The 23,109-nt window shown below is 37.3% G+C and overlaps 1 protein-coding gene across 2 annotated transcripts in view; it reads right to left on the minus strand.

The window, feature by feature from the left end:
- Window positions 1-1,520: 1,520 nt before the first annotated feature.
- Window positions 1,521-23,109, minus strand: part of LOC131433731 (rho GTPase-activating protein 100F) — a 116,024-nt gene continuing 94,435 nt past the window's right edge. For both annotated transcript variants that reach the window (XM_058600306.1, XM_058600314.1), the window contains exons 12-14: window positions 21,383-21,753; window positions 21,009-21,120; window positions 1,521-20,943 (exon numbers count right to left, since the gene is read on the minus strand). In XM_058600306.1, the coding sequence (XP_058456289.1) occupies window positions 19,295-20,943; window positions 21,009-21,120; window positions 21,383-21,753 (2,132 nt within the window). In that variant the 3' untranslated portion in view covers window positions 1,521-19,294. The remainder of the gene's footprint in view (window positions 20,944-21,008; window positions 21,121-21,382; window positions 21,754-23,109) is intronic.

Below are 23,109 nucleotides of genomic sequence, written 5' to 3' on the forward strand. Positions count from 1 at the left end.
TGCTCGAATGAAATAGCACCTACTCGAAGAATCTGAGCGAGAAAAAAATGCGTGGAAAAAACTGCTCGAATAGAAAACAGCTACAAAAACTGCTTGATATATGGACTTCTCGAAAAAAAAACTGCTCGATATAATATGCTTGAATGAAATACTAAATTAAAAACAGTTTGGAAAAACTGCACGAAAATTTTTTTTTTAAATTCCTCCAAAAAACTGTTTGAAAAACACTGCCAAAAACTGCTCGATATAAAAACTGCTCGACTCCAAAATTACTCCAACATAATTTCTCGGAAAATTTTGTTCGTGAAAAAAACTACTCGACAAGCTGCTCGATAGAAACTACTTGAAAAAATACTGCTCGGTGAAACTACTTCGATATAATCTGCTCAAAACAACTACTCCAAAGCAATAGCTTGTTTAAATTTGCTTGAGATAAAAACCCCTATTCTGTATTTCGATCGAATTGGATTTTGTTGAACGAATGAAAAAATTTGCATTCTGTAATTCGATTGAGGGATGATTTTGTAGGGAAAACTCGAATTCGATCGAGCTACAGAATGCAAAATTTCGTATTCGATCCGATTCGAACGAAATACAGAATCGGGGTGAATGATTTCTCCAAAAAACTGCATAAAAAATCATCCCGGAAAAACAGTTCAGTATTAGAACTGCTCGAATGAAACAGCTCGACCAAGTTTGCTCTGAAAAGTTCTGACTGAAAAACAAATTGCTTGAAGAAATAGCTGCTCGAAAAATAACACACTCGCGGAAAAACTACTCAAATGTAACCGCTCGGCAGAAATTGATTGAAAAAAATACTTCCAAATCATTGCTCGGAAAAAACTCATTCAAAAATAAACTGCTAAAATTTCTCGGAAAAAACTGCTCATGAAAAAACTAGACTGAAACAGCTCGACAAAAACTGCTTGAAAAAAATACTGCTCGACAAAAAAATTACTCGATGTAATCTGTTGTAATAAATACTCCAAAATAATTGCTTGGAGTATATTACTCGAAAAAAATGCTGCTCAAAACTGCTCGAAATAATTGCTCGACAAAAAACTACTCGTGAAAACTACTTAAAAACATACTGCTGATTAGGATCTTCTCGAAAAAATTGCTCCGATTATTCGGAAAATTTTACTCGAGAAAAAAAACTACTAGACAAAACAGCTCGAAAAAAGGACTTGAAATCAAACTGCTCTATATAAACTGTTAAAATAAACTGCACGATAAAACTACTCCAAAAAAACAGCTTGAAAAAAAAACTGCTCGAAAAAATTATTTTTCATGCAGCTCGAAAAATAAACTGCTCCACAAAGAACCGCTCGACGAAAACTGCTCGAAAATAACTGGTAAAAAAACTACTCGAACTTGGAAAAAATTGCGCGAAAAAAACATCTTGAACAGAACAGCGCGAAATATAACCTACTCTAAAAAAACTGCTGGAAAAGCCCAACTCGAAAAAAACTGCATCAAGGCTTTTGTGATATCGAACGGTACGTGACGATTCATCACTATTTTAATATTTATCATGTATATATTCATATATATAATATATTCATAACATATCATTATTCATATTTTTAATATTTATGCATTATTTACTTTATAATAATTATTAGTAGATTTTTTTTCTTCCTTTTTATCAATCTTTCCGTGTCGCAGTGTTTGACTATTCTTTTCTTGTTTTTTTTTCTGCGTTTATTTGCATCCCATTTCCCCTTGGATATTCTTCTTCTGTTTTTTTGTTGTTGTTGTTTTGTTTCGCGTTGTTTTTTCATTGCAGGATTTTCTGTGTGTTTGGTTTTGTTACCGTCACCAAAACCGTGCCATTGTTTCATTTGTTTGGTGACCTTCGAGACTCTGGTGGATGTGTATTTGCACTGCTTTGAAATGTATGCTCTATGCAGACTGCTTCTATGTGCCATCTATGAGTCTGTGCAATGCTGTGCTGTGCTGTACTGTGAGTTGCACAGTAGTGTACGTGAGAGATGATGCATGTGTGCGACTGCGAATGTATCCCTTGTTTACAGGAAGGAATGTATGCATGTGTGAGTGTGTTTTCTGTTTGCAGCTGTTTTCAGTTGCTGCTGTTGCTACATTTTACATTATTTATACAGAATTAATCCACTATGGAGCCATTTTTTTTGTTGGTTTCGCACGGATACACGTTCGCCCTACTAATAGGGGAGAGAGATGACGTTTCGCTTCCGGTTCGCAGGTGTTGGTTAAAATGTTTCACTATTAGCTCTATGACTACTTCGGCTTCGTACCATTTCTGATTCTATCTGATTACGTTTAACACTTAGCTCTTTTGTTTCAAATATTGTGGCAGTGATGGCAATTTATGCTTCTATTTCTCCTTCTTCTTCGTCTGCTTATTCTCGCATTCGTTTTGAACAGTTTTATTTACTTGTAGGTGTGAGTATTTCAAACACTGTGAGTAACATCAATGATTCATTTTACGTGTACGTACTTTGTTGATTGACTGTCTGATATTGATGTTACTCTATAGGTTAGAAATATTTGACATCCAGCGTTGCTGCTGCTCGCCGCCTACTATTTAAATAAACCGTATCGGATAATACAGAACCCAGTACACGGTCTCTGTTTTGGTTTGTTCTGTTTAGTCTAATGCCATAAGCCGGGCGAACGTCTTACGTCATGCTGTTTGTGTGACTCTTTCTCTCTTTCTCTTTTCCTATCTCTCGTTTTCTCCCTCTATTTGTGTTAGTGCGAAAGTAAGAAAAGTTCAGTTATAGTTCGTACAAGGAGCGATGGAGGCTGAGAGTGTGTAGTATTGAATAGAGTCGAAGAAATCAAGGGATTTAGACATTGGAAATTATTTTCACTATTCTTACGTTTATTTCGTGTGGTAGTTGTTTCGCTATTTTTTTTTTCTATATACGATGATGAAACTCGTTTCGCTATGAATGTTAGTTTTTTTTTGCATGATTACATTACACTATTTTTTTTTCGTTCGTTTTTATTATTCTTCGGACTAGAAGGACTAAAAATTGGGAAGGTTGTTTGATTTTCTTTAGGTTTTTTTCTGTTCGAATAAATAATCAACAATGAATGACGCGTTCTGTAGTAAATATTTCACATTTTCTTTTGGAACAAACAGAAACAATTAGAAAAGAATTAGTTGCTTCTTTTTCTTTGTATTAAGACTTGCAGAGGATCAACAATTAGTTTTTTGATTTTTTTTTCAATTACAACTACACGAAGGATGCTGTTACACGATCGAATTGTCAAATGAGAAAAAACGCTTCCGTTTTTTTCGTCTCTGACGGGGGTCAACTTGTTCCACTTTTCTAACAGGGCGTTTGACGTTTTCCTAGTGATTAATTGTTTGTGTATATTCAGTGATTTTGCAATTTTTTTATTCTAGCGATTTTGTGTTCTCTCTCTCTCTCTGCGATTACAAATTGTTTCTATTTAGTTGGGTTTATATTGCAGTGACAATATTAATTTCATTTAATTCCATTAGTAATTCTTGAACCACGTTTCTCTCCTTCTATGTTTTACCAGTTTACCGAAACAAACACTTTGCTGTTCGGTTGCCATGGGAATCCGATTCAAAACGTGAACAAAACAAAACAAAACCAAACAACTGTCACGCGAGCAGAAATAGAAATACATGTCCGAACTGGCCTACTATGATGGAAATACCGAACATAAAACGGCATTGACTGACATTGGGGCTTCAGCTAGGGACGAAAGCGCTGCTCGCGTATTTGCTACGGTATCAAAAGCTAGTGGTTTGCTGTTGTGTGTGTGTGTGTTTGTATGTGTGTTTTTTCATAAACGTGGTGAGGTTACTTTAATACACATTTCTTCCTCGTTTTTCATTCACTTATTTAAGCCACAAAACAGAAATGCCAACCAATACGGTGCTGCAGTGTTAATACAAAAAAAAAACAAATTGTGAACACTAAAACGTGTATGTGTGTGTGTATGTACGCATTTATGTGCCTATCATACCCATCTCTCATTCTAGTTTCAGAACTGATTGTTTACTTTATTCAAGTTAAAATTTACTAATAATAGGCTACCTCAACGAGTTTTTTTTGGGTTTCAACATATATAAAACTTTCATTCACTTATTTTTTTTGTTTGTTTAAATCTGTTTAAATACAGCTACTCGTGTACCATTAACTTCCATTCAATCATTACAATTAATACTTGTTGTGTTGTATGCTATTTCTTTTGTTCTACTACCCTTCGTTATCGCTTTGTTTTCTGACGCAGTGTCTCTCACCGAAAAAAAAACACAGATCCTGTGTGTTTGTGTGTATGTGTGAGATCAGGTGAGCTTTAGTTATTACGTTAAAAAATTAAAAAACAATAGTAAGAATTTGATATCAAAAACTAAAGTAAGCTTACTGCGTCGGTCTTAACAGTTAGTAACTAATTTTTTTTTGGTTTTTGTTATAGGAAAAAGCCTTACAATTGAAATGCGTTACGCTTCCAGAAGAATGTCTGTCTGCTGGCTTTGGTTCGATTGTTTTCAGATGGGACACGTCGTTTTCCCTCATGCCTTGTAAACAATGCAAGCGGTTGTTAAAAGATAGAGCAAAAGCTTTTCACAGTTCGTCGGATGTTTGTGTATTTATTTTTTTATTTTTTTGGTTTAATTTTGTTCTGCTGACATCGCAAAACAGTTTTAGTGGCTAAATTAATACCTTCTCAGTAGTATTGCCTAAAAGTAGGACAGAACCGAACAAAACAAAAAAAAAACTGCGGCTAGCGCATTTTCCCCCACAATCTTGCTGAGGGTGGCTTAAAGAGATTGTAAATTTATATCAAAAAATATTTGTTTACTTTTTAAATGTATTTTTGTTCTCATTCTTCTTAGATTCACCTTAATTTCCTTCACGCGCGATTGTTTTGTTCGTATGCATGAGTGTGCATGTGTGGCTGACATTCGGATGAGCATGTTTGCGTGTTAAGGTGCTTCCTATTTATCGTTCTTTCTTTCTGTCTCCCTCACTCACATAGTTACTCTTCAGTTTCACTTAGTTGCGTGATGTCCATCGTGTGATATGCTTCATGTTCTAAATCGCAATTGTTTGTGTGTATGTTTACCATTCTTAGCTTTGCTCTAGCAATGCACAGAACAAAAAAACAATGAATTTTATACCTACTGTTATTCGTGCTGGTAGCGTTACTCTGATGATGATTTTTTCAATGCTTTTTGTTGTTGTAGAAATGTATGTTAGTTTGACTGAAAACTCGGTTGCTTTGTTTGCGGACCCGAATGACCAAAATGACGTGAAATGTTTCGTGAAATATTTCAAATGACAAGTTTTGACGATGACAACCCGGTGATTGGTAACCCAATAAGAAAAATTACCAGTTCACAAAATGTGCACTATGACTGATTTTGACCGACGGTACTGCCGACGAAATTTAGCAACGTTGTTGTAGATAGATTAATCAACCGGTTTCGTCAATTTGAATTTGAATAATGAAATACAACAATTCATAAAAAATCATTTGTTTTAAAGTCGGTAGATTCACACGACCAAACCCGATTTAGTCTGGGAGATAATTGGGTGAGGATTTTTTTTTATTGGGAAGCTTCATTTCAGTGCTGCCTGACTTCTATGTTGACGGCCAAAAAACCAATCCATAGAAAACTACGTTGAAGAGAATTTTCGGATGGTTTGGTCACAAACGAATTTCCAGACATGACAGTCACGATCTTTTTTTGGCGCACATCTACGGTCCTTCGTAAAACTGGCACCAATGGTGATAAATTGATTGCACTGCTGAGTTCCCTTCATACATTCATAAAGCAAATGTCAAACCGTGAGTACTCTTTCGATTCGGTAGCTCATTTGTATGTATTGAGATTTTATGGCACACTTTGGTTGGAATGATAACAATGCAATTAATCTCGCGCTCCACCAAGTGATGAGTGCGGTCATTTCAGAAGGTACCGGGAACGAACCACATTTTCAATAATATTTATAAGCACGTACATGTCTTTATTATTTATCTTTGGTTAAACTGCGCAGAAAGTGAAATGAATTGGAAAGAAAATAATGCAACTGTAATGTTTTCTTCTAAGATTTAATAGGTCGTGTTAATTATCGAACTACGCATCGAATTCCGACGCTTCGAGGACATTCTGGAACTTTGGAGATTTGTGAAATATCATGAAACCCGATTCTTTCGAGCTGGAAACGCTTTACTTGGACCATCCACACACCAGGTTGTCACCGTCAACAGCAGCAGGCACGCATGTGCCCAGAATTTGTGCATTTTTTGTTTTCAGACGATAGATACTTTGCAGAGAGTAGTGCCCTAACCGTGTCCTAATTTATTACCCGACTCAAACTAATGATTGTTCGATGATTTCATGATGATAATTAAACGAACCCCCCTAGGACGTACTGCGGAAATGGAAGTTCTCGTGTATGGATCCTTACTGAGTGGTGATGATCATTGAATGCATGAATGAATGAATGAATGGTTTCCTTGGTGAAAATAGCACTTGACGGAAAGAGGTTTCCATAGGTTACATCAATTCTGGTTACGTGTACGGAGTTACTTGCCATGCAACAATAGCTATTGTTCGGTTAGAGTATGTTTGGGTGTACGATTTTGTTTTTTTTTTGGTTGGGAAGCGATTGGAGATCTAGAGCTCTAAACGTAACCTAATCCATGGGTGCCTGCGTATGATTTACAAGTGTTAGTTTTCCCGTTTATTTTTTTATTTACTTACATGCAGCAGTAACTGGTGGATGTGTGGGTAACAACGAACGGAATGTTTACAACTAGTACGGTTGTTAGTTCTCGATGTTGCATTAGGTGTAATGCTGCTGCTGTTTTACTTGTTTTCTTCCATGTAGGTGTGCTTCTAGATTGCATGTATGTAAGTATGTATGTATTTCTACGATATGAAACAGTGATATAACGACAAGCCCGATGGGGGGATGAACTGGCGACTGTTGGCATGACAGTAGTATGAGTATTTTGACTGAGAGTAACGCTTCCTGATGCGGGTCGAAGAACACACACACACACATATACAGGCACACGAACGTAAAGACGCTGCAGGGAGAGGGGGGGGGGGGAACCATACACACATTTGATCGGCGGTTCGTCGAGAGACACTGCGACGACGACGGTTTCCGGCTTTCTTCGGTTAATAATCGATGTCAGTTCCTGTTTTTTTTCACTTTGCTTACGTTGCTGACGAGGTTTACGGTTCATTTAATTCATAACATATTTGGCTTAAGCGCGTATGTGGGCTCAATTATACTGAGTGAGTGCAATATTCGACGAAGGCAGAATAAACAGATTTTCTTTATCCTAGGGGAAAAAATCCAAAATCAACCTGTTTAGGTCGACGGTAACAATTTCTAACGGTCCCGTGGAGGACGCTAAAGGCGCGAAATGCAAACTGTAACGAAACATAACCTACCTCGTACTTTAAAAGAGAAGTTAAAAGCTATCGATTATACCTAGTATATTTGGAAAAAAATCTCTTCATTCATCATCTAATAGTATAATGGAACATTAAATTAAATCTGTCACGTCAGCTCACCCGACTCATGATGAATTATACTAACTTTCTTCTATAAACTAATAAATCGCATTCATGTCAACACGAGTAATTTCAAATACATGTTTCTTTTTTGGTTTTGCTTAATTCTTTCACTACAAACGAATAACGAACGTGAACTATTTACAGTAATAGAAAATTTCTCCGATTCCTACGCGATCTCATCCACCGATGCGACAGTTACGTAAGTTTTTCCCCGGGAGTGATACTGAATTAACAAACTGACACTGCTCGCACGCCTGCTACGATACGATGCGATTAGAACTGGAGGGCTCCAGCTCTGTCACAAATAAGCATGTGACAAGCAACAGTCTAACTAGCATGAACTGAACTGAACGTTCTGGATTAAAAATGCATTCGCTGATTCTGGGTACAAGGTCCGATTGTTGTTTTTTCTTTAATTATAGGTTATATTGCAGCGAGCTGCTCTTAGTTTCGCATTCTTTAACTAGCGCATTTGAAAGTGAAAGCATTAATTTACAGAATAAATTGACAAATTCGTGATACGGTGAATAGTCTACGACTGAGGGGGAGGGGGCGAACACTTCGCGGCACTGAACCGGGAAGCCGGGAGTTTGACTCCTGTTTGCGGTGGATTTCCGGGATTCAGCGATGGATGGTGGATCGGATTTTTACGGTCATGGGATCAGACTTGTGGTTGCTGAATTCATGAAAAATATTTGTTCTAAACTTCAACCAATGTTTTGTTTTTTTGAAACAACCAACATTTGTTTGGCAACAACCATATTCTGGTTCAAAGTAAGCCAATTTTGTTTGAAGCTGCAATATCTCGGTTTCCAACAATAATTTTGTTGGTTTGATGCAGGTTGAAATTTAGAATTCTACGATGCGTACAGGCATTTATCTTACAGGAAATAACTTTGTTCTGTTTTTTTTTCTATATTTCTTCATAATGACATCAAGTTCATCCAAGTAATTACTTTTGTCTCTGAAGCGGGGCTTCCGTAATAAGGACCTGAATTCACTTCACTCGATTTTCACCGTGAAGTGATACCGATAATAAGGGCCATTAACTCCATTTAAACAGGGATATAGGTTTTTTGGTTGAACGATATTCTAGTTTGTATTGGCCTGTGCCGTAAAACATCCGAACTAATGGGTGCTCTCAATGTCCGAATGTCCCTCTTAATTGCGATGAACAGCACATTACCCATTGGTAGAACATATCTCAATTAAAAAACAATGTAATCAATGTGCATCTATCAAACACCTCCGGATAGTTAGGTTTCTACCCAAACATTTACTGACTTGAATTTTCTTAGTGCGCTGTCAATACTAGGTGTCTCATCGCAGTCGTCGCTTGGTACGTGTGAATTCGACATTTGAAGAGAGACCAGAGTTAGGTACGTGTGAATATTGCATGAAGTGATATACAACCAATTTTCGAGTAGCTTCTTTGGTGATCATTTAATTTTTTTGGCAATCACGTCTGAGTAGTTTCTTTGCTTGATCGTCTTAGTAGAATGGTTAGTAAAACGAAAATCGGAAACAAAAACGGCAATTAAATTCTACTGATTCTGATTCCGACAATCATGAAGTTTAAATTTTTTTTGGCGAAAGGAGGGAAGTGTGAGTGAAAAATAGTACAATTAAAATAGAGAAATTTTAACGATATCTGTTTCATTTTTGAGTGTATTTTTTCTCGAAAACAATTTTTGAAAGACAATCAAATAGTCGACGCATTACCTGGTTTTGACGGATGCTAGACCAATCCGTATCATTAAATTAAACCACAGTACTTTTTGAGTCGGCGACCTTTCGTTGAGTTGGGCTACCTGTGTAGTGCAAGAAGATGTCTTGGGGTGTATAAAATTACCGGAAATTTCGTGCTTTCTAGAGAATATTTTTTGGAATTTTTGTTACAATTACATTCATCAGGAATCAGATTTTTTTAGATTCGATCAGTTCAGAAACCTGAATCCGGTTGTATTTAAATTTGTTATGGTGGATATCTTTCAGAATATCAGTGTACTTGATCACTTCTTGAAACTCTTGAAAAATTTTTATTACTACACTCTTACCAGCCGCTACCTAATTTTGGGTCAAAACCTATACAAAATTAACTAAAGTGCATCTCCTCAATTTTAGGTAACGAGTGATGACCCAAAGTGTTATGCCATAACAAAGCACGCTACCCATTTTTTTACGATCAACTCAAAGTTTGAGTAGATAACGACCTAATTTTGGGTAGCTTATAGAAGAGCTCGGCAATGAGTGATTTCACCTAAAAAATAGGTAAAAATGATTTTCAGTGCAAATGTCAAGCTTCCTAAAACTTAGCAGTAAATTTGCTTTATTTGGTCACTCAAAGAGATATTCCTGTAGTTTGAGAATCTTGCCAATTCGGAAATACATGTAACTCCCGCTTGTAAAAAAAAGCTGGCAGCCGGCAGAAGTCTGACAAGATTCCGGCAGCTGTCAAAATTTTGTATGTAAAATTGCGTCATTCTTTATCTTTGCTGTGAATTTCTCATTCATTTGGCTTCTTCAATATATGTTTTCACTCAGTCATGGTAAATCCTAAAAAAAAATCTTTCTGGGATTGTTTTATCATACTTTTCGTGAGCTGCCACGAAAAAGGGAGAAACCTTCGACAGGGAAAGTATTGCTGCGCAAGCTGAAATCACTGCGAAGCAATACTTTCCCTGTCATTTGAACAGAAAGTTGTTTGTTCACAAGATAATTTAAAGATCGCTCATCCACTTTATTCGCCCAAATTTGCTCCCTAAGACTATTGTCTATTCAAAGATGGTTCGTATGAAAATCAGCTCGTGTGACCAAATGCAGACTTTTTAGTAAATTATTTTTGTACAATTCCCGGAAACATTGATTGAAATAGTGTTAATAAAAACCATTATACATTTTCCATTCCAATTTTCAAATTTAAAGGACAGGCAAATCTAAATATCACGCCTTTCACGCAGTCACGTAAAATAGCATGTTTAAACACTTCAAACTTTTATCAGAACGAATGACTCGTTAAATCATCTGTTAAAATGTGCTATTTTTGACGCTCGAAAATGTCGGTCTAAAAAGACAAAAATTTACTAATGTCGTTTTCGCTTGAGAAAACTGAAACTCACCCAGGGCAGTTCCAACAAACAAACAATTTTCACGAAACTGTGTTGGTTTCGCACTTAGCAACGGGGGTTTGAACAAACCTGATATAAAAACCAGGTTCGAAACTGACTCGATTTTCAGTTCAACAACGTTAAAACTAGGTTCTAAATTAGCTTCAAACAAACGGTTTGACAGTAGTTACCTACCGTTTTGAATTAAACATTTGTTTTTCAGTGGTGGAAAAACACCATTGAAGCCACTGGAGCTAGGCACCATAATTTGGCTCGCGTATCGCTAAATTTCAAACTACTCCCAATTTCGCCAATTTGGCGAAATTTTTGAACGTGGTCAAATCATCCGTCACCCATAATGGTAGGCATATGTAGTGTGAATCATATAGTTTCGGTCGCAAACTGCAACTCGAAATACTTTGAAAAGCTACACCGACTTAACTGTACTGAACATCAAATGCAATAGTTTTCTATTTCAGAGAAATATTGCAGATAATTTACACGTTATTACATCGAAACAACGTATTGAGTGTCAGTGCATCAGTTTGGCTGAATTCACAAGTTTTAGGACAAGCCTTGGCTTGGATATATGGTCAAGTTTGGAATTACGAATTTTTTCCCAATATTCGGAGGAGGTTTTTAGATACCCTTTCAGAATTCCTTTCGAATGCAGCTAAAAATCCGGGGAGGCCTTTTCCCAATAGGAAATTCGAGTTATGTTTGCAGTGAAGATCAAACGATATAAAACCCGGTTTCAAACCGGATTTGTATCCTCACACCTACAAAAAATCGTGCAAATTTGCGTCTTTTTAGACCGACATATTCGAGCGTAAAAAAAACTCATTTTCACAATTGATCTAACACATATTTAATGCATTCTGACGTGTCTGTAAGTGCTGAATGTCGATTTGCGTCGCCTGTAAATTTCATAACTTTTTGCTGTGCAGTTCAATGGCGAGAATAAATTGTCCGGCTAGAATCGGAGTAAAAGCAAATACAAATTATAATACGGAATGCTTCGACAAATTTTCACGGACACATTTTGCATCGTGCGGTACACTCGCCCTTATTCTGAATAACGACGTATTTGTTTCTCGATCGAATATGGTTCGGTCGAATCCCAGCTACCTTTGATTTTGCTAGCGTTATTAGGAATACGAATGAAATACGATAGAAAAAAATTAGAGGGTTGTATTCAAGACACAACCGAGCACAATAACATTAAAAATGAAACGATTCTAGGGTCTTCATAATAAATACAAAAATAAAGAAGATAATGAAGATGATACACTAAACTTCACAACACTTCAAATATACTTGAAAGCTCAATTTTGGATACAAACAACATAAAGATTTAAACCTGAACAAATAAAACTATTTTATTTTATGATGATAATTTTCGAGAAACGTACAAACTTATTAATTTGATTTATATCGTTTATTAACCCCCAGTTTTAACCTAATAATGGTCGTTCCGGAATTTTGTTCATATTGTAACTTGATGTTATTAACACATGAATGAACATTGTCATAGTTACAACGTGTGTAGCCATCAGACTCTTATTGTTTTGAAGCAAATAATAATTGAACTGACACTGGCGATTAACCAAATTCTACGAGGGTTCCTATTCAAACGATACATGTAAAAACGCAGGTAAACTTACCTTGAGTTTATCTTTGATACTATATGATATTGCATTTAATTGTACTGTATATGTGAGCCTGTGGAACTCAATTATACTACTAAACCGAGGAGACCGCTTTTAGATAAGTTTCAGAATTCAATTTTGAATCTTTTGAAGCGTTTAATTCCTGGTGGGACAACAACTTGTTCAGTCACATTGTCACGTTTTGTTCGTATGGGAATGGAGATTTAAGTATGCAAACCGATCCGTTGAAAAATGAAAACATTTTTAAGCTTACAATATTGAAGCTTTGGAATCATTTAAATGAGGAAAATCCATTAACAAATCCTCGAGGAACAAGCGCTGCAAATTAGATCCGAAAAATCAATCGCCGATAATTCTAAATTAGCCTGATAGTTACCAGAGAACCAAAATAAAATACTTAATTCAAACCAATTTTTCAATGGTATGCAATTGAAATATTCAAATGAGATTATCTCATAAATTTAAGTTAAATGTTTCCGAATCGATTGGTTGTTGAATTATATTAAACCATCAACAAATGACTGAGTTATAAGCGTTCAAAATTATGACAGAAAAATGTTACGCGATTAGTCTTGCATGTTTTAAATTGACACCCAGCCTCGGAAAGCGAAGTGTAAGGCATTTTTAATGGCAAAATCGACCAAAAATTTGCTAAATACATGGGATATTTCAAAAGAATCGGTAACCACGCTGATTCGGTTCTTCAAGAGCTAAATGAAATATAAGATACTCAAGCGAACATGGTGCTGCGCAGACAACAGGAAATTTCACCAACACATAATGCAAAAGCGACAATCCAGTAAGTGAACGCATATACAATCCAGTCATCAGCTCACTGGACGAGCTACTTGTTTCATTCACAGTCGAACATCAACTAGGCAAAGAAATTTTGTGCAGCCTATATTTATAGATTTCTCTTCGTACTACGCATAACGATACGGTGTTTTTATGCATGACGCAAAGCCTCCTATGCCGAACAAAAAGTTGACGTCATTTTGTACAACAGGGATTGGTAGATGAAAACATAGGTCGATTCCAACCATTTTTTCAATAGTATGCTATTGAATTATTGAAAAGACGTCGTCATACATGTTTAAGTTAAAAGTTTCCGAATCGATTGGTTGTTAAATTATAACAATCCATCAACAAATGACCGAGTTATTAACGTTCAAAATTATGACACAAAAAGGTTACGCGACTATTTTTGAAACTTTTAATTGACACCCGGCCCCATATAGTGAAGAGTAAGGCATTTTTAATGCCAAAACGATACGTCGTTATTCAGAATAAGGGTGACTGTCATGACACACTGTCAGAGTGACAATGTACTTTGACGAGTTTTCTATAAAACTAGCAACACTGAAGGGTAAGAACAAGTTCACCATAGTTACTGTTTATTATAGTGAAAAATAAATAAACAAACAGTTTTTATCTGATAATCAAGATCACAAGCAAAATGTAAGTTAAACAATAATCTAGAATGGTACTAGCGGATTGTATATTCGATTGTATTGATATTTGTAGATTCGTGGGTGTTTGTGTTCATTTTTCATCTTTTGTGCTAGTGCCGGTGATATTAAGACTGATTGTTGCAGTTGAATACAGCAACGATAAACATAGGCAAACAAGTTTGTTTTGCACCGTAGCAACTAGCATAAAGCGTTGCCAGAAACGATCTTCTTACACAATTTCAAACTATCGCAATGAAAGGGAGATATTTGCAAGGCTTACTTGTTCATGCTGTGAACCAAACATTGGCGGTTCGTTTGTATGGGACTTAGGGGTATTATTATTTGTATTTGGTAAACGTCTGTTTCTAGTAACAACTCCACAATGCAATTGATTACCATCGAAGCCACCCTTGTATTTTTTTCAAAGTTATTCTATGGCAACAATGGTTGCTGTGACAACGAATTCTGACAGCAAAATCCACGGTAGCAGGAAACAAGATTGGGGAAGCTTCAAACCGACTCACAGTGGTTCGAATCAATAAAAACGTGGACATAAATCAGTAGCTGCCAAACCGTTCTTTTAATGCATATAGTTGCTTTGAAGAAATTATTTACAAATATATACCGCGTAATTTGATCCTATCATTAATTGTTCATGGCCTACTTTGACAAAAAATGTAACCATAACTTTTTTTTCTGAAGAGATAGAAATTTTTTTTAGAACTATTAAAAATAATTTACTTTGTCAAATATACCAAAAGTCTAGGTCGCACCGTTTCGGATATACAAAGCGTTTTTATGGCAACCCCCTTAAAATCAGTTTTTTATTCATAAATTGTTTCGAGTTATTTTGTTATGCATACTCGTTTGGAATAATTGTAGAATTTATAAAATCGCATATTTTTGTTGAAGATAGTGCATAGGTTTGTTCTTTCCTGGCAAAGTTATGCAACATTTTACCTTTTTTTTACCTAGGATAAAACCTTGCACCGAAGCGAAATATGCAACTTTATGCAGCTGATGTTTACAAAATTTGTAGGAAAAGATGTGCCCAATATCATGAAAAAAAATCTAAGTGGAACTCGGTGGAACTTTTTTTTTAGGTCTTTTCAAAGTTAGTTTTATTTACTGAATTATGGCAACCCCCTTAAAACTAGTTTTCTAGTCATAACTTGTTTCGTGTTATTTTTTTATGCATGCTTCGTTTGGAATAATTGTAGAAAATATAGAATTTCATAATTTTGTAGAAGCTAATGCATAAGTTTATTCTTTTCTGGAAAATTTATGCATAATTTCACCTTTTTTTACCTAGGAAACCTTGTACCGAAGCGAAATATGCAACTTAATGCAGCAAACTTTAATAATACTTATAGGAGAACATGTAGCTTATCCAATTTATTTTCCAATGAGAATATCTTGAGTACTCTTCGTGTGACTCATTTTCACTATGGCCATGCTGAAACCATGAATGGTTAAGAAACAGAGGGCGTCACGCGTCTGCTATTTCTGTAACTCACTTTTGCAGTGAGCGTCGCCCGATCAACATCTCGTCTTAAAAATCGTGTTGCTTCGCGATAAGTCAATTTATTTACACGTTTAAACATGAAATGTCTTCGTAAAGGTTTGTACTTTAACAATACTTTATCATATTTTGTCTAGAAAACATTTTTCCATTTTTTAAATATGTGTTGAAGTTTTGATATTTTTCGGATTTTCAATAATTAAAACTAAATTTGAAAAGGCCTTAAATTGCATCTAGTTCCACTTAGATTTATTCTAATATTGTCATTTGTAAAAAGTAACAAAATAAAAATCGCAACAATTTGCTTAAGTTGCGCGTGCAAGCATGAACTTGTTTATGCTTGTTTACGCGCGTCCAGACTGGTAGTCGGAAATAGTATAGAAATATCTTTCATATATTTGCATACGTGCGTAGCATATATAGTAATAATCCATGGGGTATTTCTCACAAAGCCTTTTTTCAACAGCCTGTAAAATATAACAAAGATACAAAAATTCGTCCAAGGCATGAATGTACGGTTTTTTCTTAGGTTTCAAATAAGCGATTTCATAAAACAACCTTTATAGTTTATTGAATGAAAAAAGTTAAAAATTAATAAATAAATAAAAAAAATCCAAACTTGGGCACGAGGAAAAACAGCCGTGAAAAAACGATGACAGATGTTTTTTGTAGACTCCTAGTACCGTCTGACCCACTGATTTCGAATATTTGTTACAAACCTATCAAAACTGGAAAGAAATTGTCACTGGAAGCAATTGATATGCTAGAACTTACAGCAGAACAAGAAATTAGCGATACGGAAAACTCGGACGATAGCGTGACTGATACTGATTGATCGAATGCAATGCGACTAAGTGACATATTGTAATGATTTATTAGGTAACATTAACTACCTAGTTGATTGATTAGGTTGTGAAAAGTATTGGGAAAAGTTACTCATTTAAATGCTAACTTTGTAGTAGATACTTAGGTAATAGAGATAAATTCTACGTAGGCAAATCCAAAAAAACTGTTTAAAATAAAGCGAATATTTCAAAAAAAAATTTTTTTTGTATTATTCATATCTTCAGCAAAAATACTTGAAATGTTTTTTTTCTTTGAAATGAGATAGAAAAAAAAAATTTTCGTCAAAAACAAAATTATTTTTTTTTCGAAATCGGTACTACCCCCTTAACAAAAATTGCTACTTTCAAAAGAAGCGTTATATAATTTTGTAAAACTTCTTCGAAGACACGATAGCTCTTGAAAATCAGTGAAAGTCTGTACAGACTTGTGACCGTCTTTTTCCAGTTTTGGACTATTGTGCGCCCTGTGTTTCTTAACCATTCATGGTTTCAGCATGGCCATAGTGAAAATGAGTCACACGAATATTACTCAAGATATTCTCATTGGAAAATAAATTTGATAAGGTACATGTTCTCCTATAAGTATTATAAAAGTTTGCTGCATTAAGTTGCATATTTCGCTTCGGTACAAGGTTTCCTAGGTAAAAAAAGGTGAAATTATGCATAAATTTTCCAGAAAAGAATAAACTTATGCATTAGCTTCTACAAAATTATGAAATTCTATATTTTCTACAATTATTCCAAACGAAGCATGCATAAAAAAATAACACGAAACAAGTTATGACTAGAAAACTAGTTTTAAGGGGGTTGCCATAATTCAGTAATTAAAACTAACTTTGAAAAGACCTAAAAAAAAAGTTCCACCGAGTTCCACTTAGATTTTTTTTCATGATATTGGGCACATCTTTGCCTACAAATTTTGTAAACATCAGCTGCATAAAGTTGCATATTTCGCTTCGGTGCAAGGTTTTATCCTAGGTAAAAAAAAGGTAAAATGTTGCATAACTTTGCCAGGAAAGAACAAACCTATGCACTATCTTCAACAAAAATATGCGATTTTATAAATTCTACAATTATTCCAAACAAAGTATCCATAACAAAATAATTTGAAACAATTTATGAATAAAAAACTGATTTTAAGGGGGTTGCCATAAAAACGCTTTGTATATCCGAAACGGTGCGACCTAGACTTTTGGTATATTTGACAAAGTAAATTATTTTTAATAGTTCTAAAACTTTGTAGAAAAAAAAAATTTCTATCTCTTCAGAAAAAAAAGTTATGGTTACATTTTTTGTCAAAGTAGGCCATGAACAATTAATGATAGGATCAAATTACGCGGTATATATTTGTAAATAATTTCTTCAAAGCAACTATATGCATTAAAAGAACGGTTTGGCAGCTACTGATTTATGTCCACGTTTTTATTGATTCGAACCACTGTGCGACTGTCAAATTGTGAGGAAATTGGAAATGCAGTCACCGTCGAAACGTTCCAGCTAAATATTTGACCACAAAGTGCGTATAGAATAATATATAAGATAGGATCCCATCCATCCCGGCCGAATCCACGCCCTTCGTGATTAGTACGCCTTCGCCGGTCAGTACCGTGAATAGTTCGATTTTTATTTTCCCTATCCTATTTACAAGCTGACACAAGCCGGTAAGAGAGCGGAAGCTCTTTCTCTGTTTATCTTCCGATTTACTTCTTTTTTTTCGTTTGCTACGTAAGGCGTGTTGTCCTTGTTTTATTTTTTAATGATCGTTTTTTCTTTATTTCTGTTCAACAAATTAACCTGCTTTTCGTTAAGTATGCGATTAAAAGATTTTCTAGAGTTTTTGTTGTTGTTGTCTTATTTAATTTACTTGGTTCTTGGGTACACTGATTATGAACGATTCTGGAATGATGTGTTTCTGTTACTCGTATGAAATTGTGCTAAATATTGATGAATGGAATTGGGGTGTGTTATTTTTATTTCGTTTAAGGATAGCTTAACTAGCCTGAAGCTGTTTGATTGAGTTTCGTTTGAAAAAGGGAGTTTGGAGTTTGGGATTGAGGAACGATTAGGGATCAGTAATGATACTTGATTGCTTCGGGCTACAAGAATACTATAAACGGTTAATGTGTGAGTGCTAAATTTGCACGTGTAGTGGTTTGTATTTTTTTTTCTTCCGGATCGTTTAATTGATGAATATTTTTTTAGATTTTGAAAATTCGAGAAATTTGTTCAATTATGATTAGTAAACTAGGTTAGAAAAAAACCAACGGAAATCCACAGTTCTAAAAGCTTCTGATTTGACACCGTTCTACGCCTACGAATACGAATGTGACTGACTGTAAATGTTGTTTATTTGTTGTTGCTTCGTTTCATTTCTTTTTTTTTCTTTGTTTGGTTTCACCTTTGTGTTGGTGTGAAGGACCCGCCGAGGGGCCCAATGTATAAGTAAGTCTTGTTTCTTTCGTCTTATTGTATTTGGTTGTATTTTGCTTTTACTCAAATTTTTTTTTCCTAGATTTAGATTCCTGTCCTTGATTTAAATGGTTTGCTAAATTCTTGAGGTTGTATATACTGTTTAGTTGTGTGGTTATGAGTGAGAAAATTGTTGCATTTTCCCGGTTTCGTTTGGTTATGAGAACATTTAAGCAAGTCGTTATTTCTCTCATTACTCAGATGACAAGTAAAGCGTATCGAATGCACGTTTAATAATAATTCTAACAATTGTTGGTTTATCATTGTTTTCTAAAAGTTGCTTTTTACTGGTTCAAATTCGCCAGGTCAATACGAGGGGTAATGGGTACAAACATGAAGCACTGTATAGCTGATAGGGTTTCGGATGACCTGCGAATGTTGATCGAACGCGTGAAAACACGCGTCCGCTCGTACGTACGTTGTAAGTTGTCAAAACAATAGCAAAAAATTCTCAAAAACTATCGGCCTGATAAACAATAAGACTGGGAGTTTCGTTTGTTTGATTGTTGCGGTAATATTTCCGGAAATACTTCTCGTTCAAAACCTAAACTTGATTGCGAATCATTATGTCTCCGTTTCAGTTCGCTTCTACTAAGGTTGCTCTGGCAACCTCTGGAAAATCTCATTGCCAACTACGTTCCTACTAGTATAATACTGCCGATTTTACTTCATATCGAACGAATCATCTTCGTCCGACGATTTAAGCCCACCGTTGCGACCGGTAATACCGTGAGTTCCGCTGCCGTTGTCGCTCGGTGGATTGTAGCTCGGTAGGAATGGATTCGTCGACGAATATTGCACTCGATATGTCGAAGGAGGAGGACCGGTTTCACCCAGCCCACTTGCAGCGGTACTGAACGGACTGGTTCCACTGCCGGTGCTGAAATACGACGAAGAAAGCCCGGAAGTTGCCGAAGTGGTCATCGATCCCGAGGATGCCGTGGTACCGTACGAGGAGGTTAGTCCAGTGGATGAGAATCCGGATGACTCGTAGTCGTACCCACTTGCTCCTAGATCGACAGAACTGGAGCCTGCTCCACTGTCTGCACCGGAGCTTGCCGTAGTTCCGGTCATACTGGATCCTAATCCACTGGAACCCTCCAAGGAGGCACCGGTCAGTGCCCGAAATCGATCGCTTATACCGTACGAGCTAGACGTTCCCGTCAGCAGACTAGAGGATGTACCACCGTACGAATAAACCGAAGAATTCTTCGGAAGCGTTCCGTAGATACTCATACTACTGACTGCGGCAGCCGTCGTGACTGTACTATCAGCCAGGACATTATCCCCCGAACTTGTATAATTGAGAGAAGCACTCGTTGGCTTACCACTACTGCTGCTGCTGCTGTTGCTGATGTTTCCGCTACCGGAAAAGTCTTGCTGGTATAATGAACTACTCGCGCCTTGCCTACCTAACGATAATGGTAAAGTGCCTGTATTGCTGGTGATCGATCTCGACAGTGACGAAGTGAGTTTGCGAAGCAACGACGAAGTGCTACCATCGTCTCCGGTTGCCGGATCCGTACTCTGCTGACTGGATAACTTCAGACTGCTCGATGGAAACTGATAGCTGCCGAGGGTTTGACTTCTTAGCGAGGAGATGAAACCAGTTGAACTTGCCGCACTTGTTGGGCCAGCACTGTCCGCCCGTTCTACCGGATCCTGTCGTTTCAGAGGTGATGGCGATGGCTGGGGTGATCGTTCCCGCAATGATGAGTTCGAAGAATGGTGCGAAGACTCCGATGCGGACGAAGGCGACGGCGATACCACGAGATTGTTCTTTTCGTCTAAACTAAATGTGACGACATCGAGGGAGGAAGCCGGAACCGCTGGAACCGCCGAGGACGATAACGAGGGGACGGTGGCAACCTTTCCGTACGATGTCGTCGCCACTGCCGTTGGCTGCGGTGACGTCGATGTGGTTGACAGGCTATCCGATGTGAAAAGAACACTTCTGGATGGATACTGTAGATCAGATGATGAGGAGATATTTGGTCCATTATTGTTGTTGCTGCTGCTGCTGCTACTGATGATGCTGGGGCCAATGCCGTTGCCCGTTTCCCGTTTCCGAACACCGTTGGTTCCGTTGCCTAGCAGTGACTGGTGGGACGACACGGCGGGAGATTGTTCGTACGTTGTGGAACCACCGTTGGAAACAGGTTCGGCGCCATTGGTGCTACTGGCATACTTCTTCGCTAGACTGCTGGTGCTGCTCAGGATGCGGCTGGTGTCGGATTTAAGCGAGTAGCTACTACTGGATTCTTTAAACTTAACCGAGGCGGGTGAGGCTCCACGTTTAATGGTGTCCGTGCCTGCGGAAGAGGATGATGAAATGTTGAATGAACGGGAAGTACGAACGAGGCGGATAGTAACTTACCGGATCCGGATCCGGAGGCCGACGAAGTGGAACTAGAGCTTGGGGAGGGTGTGGCGTGATGTGGCGATTGGCCGGGCTCCGCCGAGGCCGCTGAGGCCTCCAATAGATGGTGCTGTATAGGGGAAAAACAACAACAACAAGAAGAAGTTCGATTACAAACCAGTCGAATTGAGGAGTTTGGCCAGAGGTGGCTAAAAGATCTGCTATCAAAATCAATGATTCACAGGTGTGTGAAAAAGTGATCAACACTAGTTTAGCTTGCGTGTGGATGGATCGGTGTCAGTGTGTGGCTGATCTTTCATTTTTTTAATGTGTGAGTGTGTGATTTGATTGGACTGGTGGTGGTGTGTCTGTCTGTGTGTGTGTGTAATTACCTGTTGGCCCACTTGTTGCGAGACTCGATGGGATTGAGCTAACTGAGCCACTACTGATTGATACTGTAGATTGCTGGGAGTGGCTGAGAGCGGATGCGGACCGAGTTGGAAGGAGGTTGCCGATGGACTGCTGGTTGCTGAACGGGAGATAGCCCCCGCCGACCCCACCATCAGGGAGGATGATGCCGACGGGGCCAGACGAGATTGTGCCGGCGACGGCTGCAGCTGCTGCTGTTGTTGTTGCTGTTGAAGATGATGGAGCTTGTGGAGGCTGCTGGCCGACGGGAGGGACGGGAGAGGCGCCGGTGATTTGCCCACTTGCAACGCACTGGCTTTGTTTCCACGCGGCTCTACTGGCTCGCCGCGCCGACCTGTCTACATAGGACTCTGAATTAACCACGAGATATTGCGTATGCTTCATGTGAGTGAGTTGTGAAATTTGCCGTTCGGATTGCACATGTAGGTAAATTGTTCGGTTCACACTGACGGGTTGCGCACATCGACAGGTTCAGAGTTAGGGGGTGAAAGGAAGTGAAAGGGAGGATAGGTTTTGCAGTACACAGATTGAGGAGCACTTTTACGTTTAGACAGCCTCCGGTATTGAGATATAAGATTTAGGAACCATTCATAATTAAAAAAAACGACACACTAAAGAAGATGAACACGAAACCATAAAATGGAGTTCACATAGAAATTATGTTTCTGGTGGGTATGAATTACCGAACACTTCATTTGCTCCCCTCCCTTGAATAGGGTAACAGAGGTATTTTGGCACACCTAACAACCTTTATGGATTTAATCGATGTTAAGTAACCCACGTTGCATCAATTTGAAGCTAATCACATTAAAGTACTTATTGCGGAAGGGTTTTTCAAACATATTACAACATTTGGTGGATACACTGAAGTCTTTTTTTATGCGAATTTACGTACCGCATAAAAAAAACCGCATAAAAAAAAAACCGCATAACTCTGAAAATTCGCATAAAAAAAACCGCATAACTCTGAAAATTCGCATAAAAAAAAAACCGCATAACTCTGAAACTTCGCATAAAAAAAGACCGCAGAAGGGCAAACCGCATAACTCTGAAAATTCGCATAAAAAAAAACCGCATAACTCTGAAACTTCGCGTAAAAAAAAACCGCATAACTCTGAAAATTCGCATAAAAAAAGTCGCGTAAAAAAAAACCGCATAAAAAAAGACCGCATAAAAAAAGACCTCAGTGTATTTTAACAAAGTGGGCCAAAATAAAATCAGTTCTAAAGTGGGCCAAAATACCTCTGTTACTCTATAGTATACCTAATCAACGTGAAATGCATCGTGTTCGCATTCTCACAAATACGGTAATATCGGATAATGATCACACAACAGTACAGATATTTGTTCTGCGATAGACAACCAAACCGAAAAAGATGCAACTTTTGGTCAAGTATGATTTCAAACCGGCTCTGTCCTACTCATTGAAATGTTGAGATGTTAATTATGAGTAGCAATAGTAGTACTGCTTATTGTATTGATTGAGACAGATCAAACATAAATTCCGGAGTTGGAACATTGGCTGATCTTTAAATGATCTCGTTTGATATTGTTACCAGTCCTGACATACAGACTGGGACGTCTACGAAGAGCTTTTGTCAATTAGGATGCAGATAATTGCATCCCAAAGTGACTTGAATAGTTGATAGTTGATGAGCTGAATTTACATTTAGTCTTTCAAAAGACGTTT

This window comes from Malaya genurostris, chromosome 1 (assembly GCF_030247185.1).
Source record: "Malaya genurostris strain Urasoe2022 chromosome 1, Malgen_1.1, whole genome shotgun sequence".
In the NCBI taxonomy this organism is placed as follows: domain Eukaryota; kingdom Metazoa; phylum Arthropoda; class Insecta; order Diptera; family Culicidae; genus Malaya; species Malaya genurostris.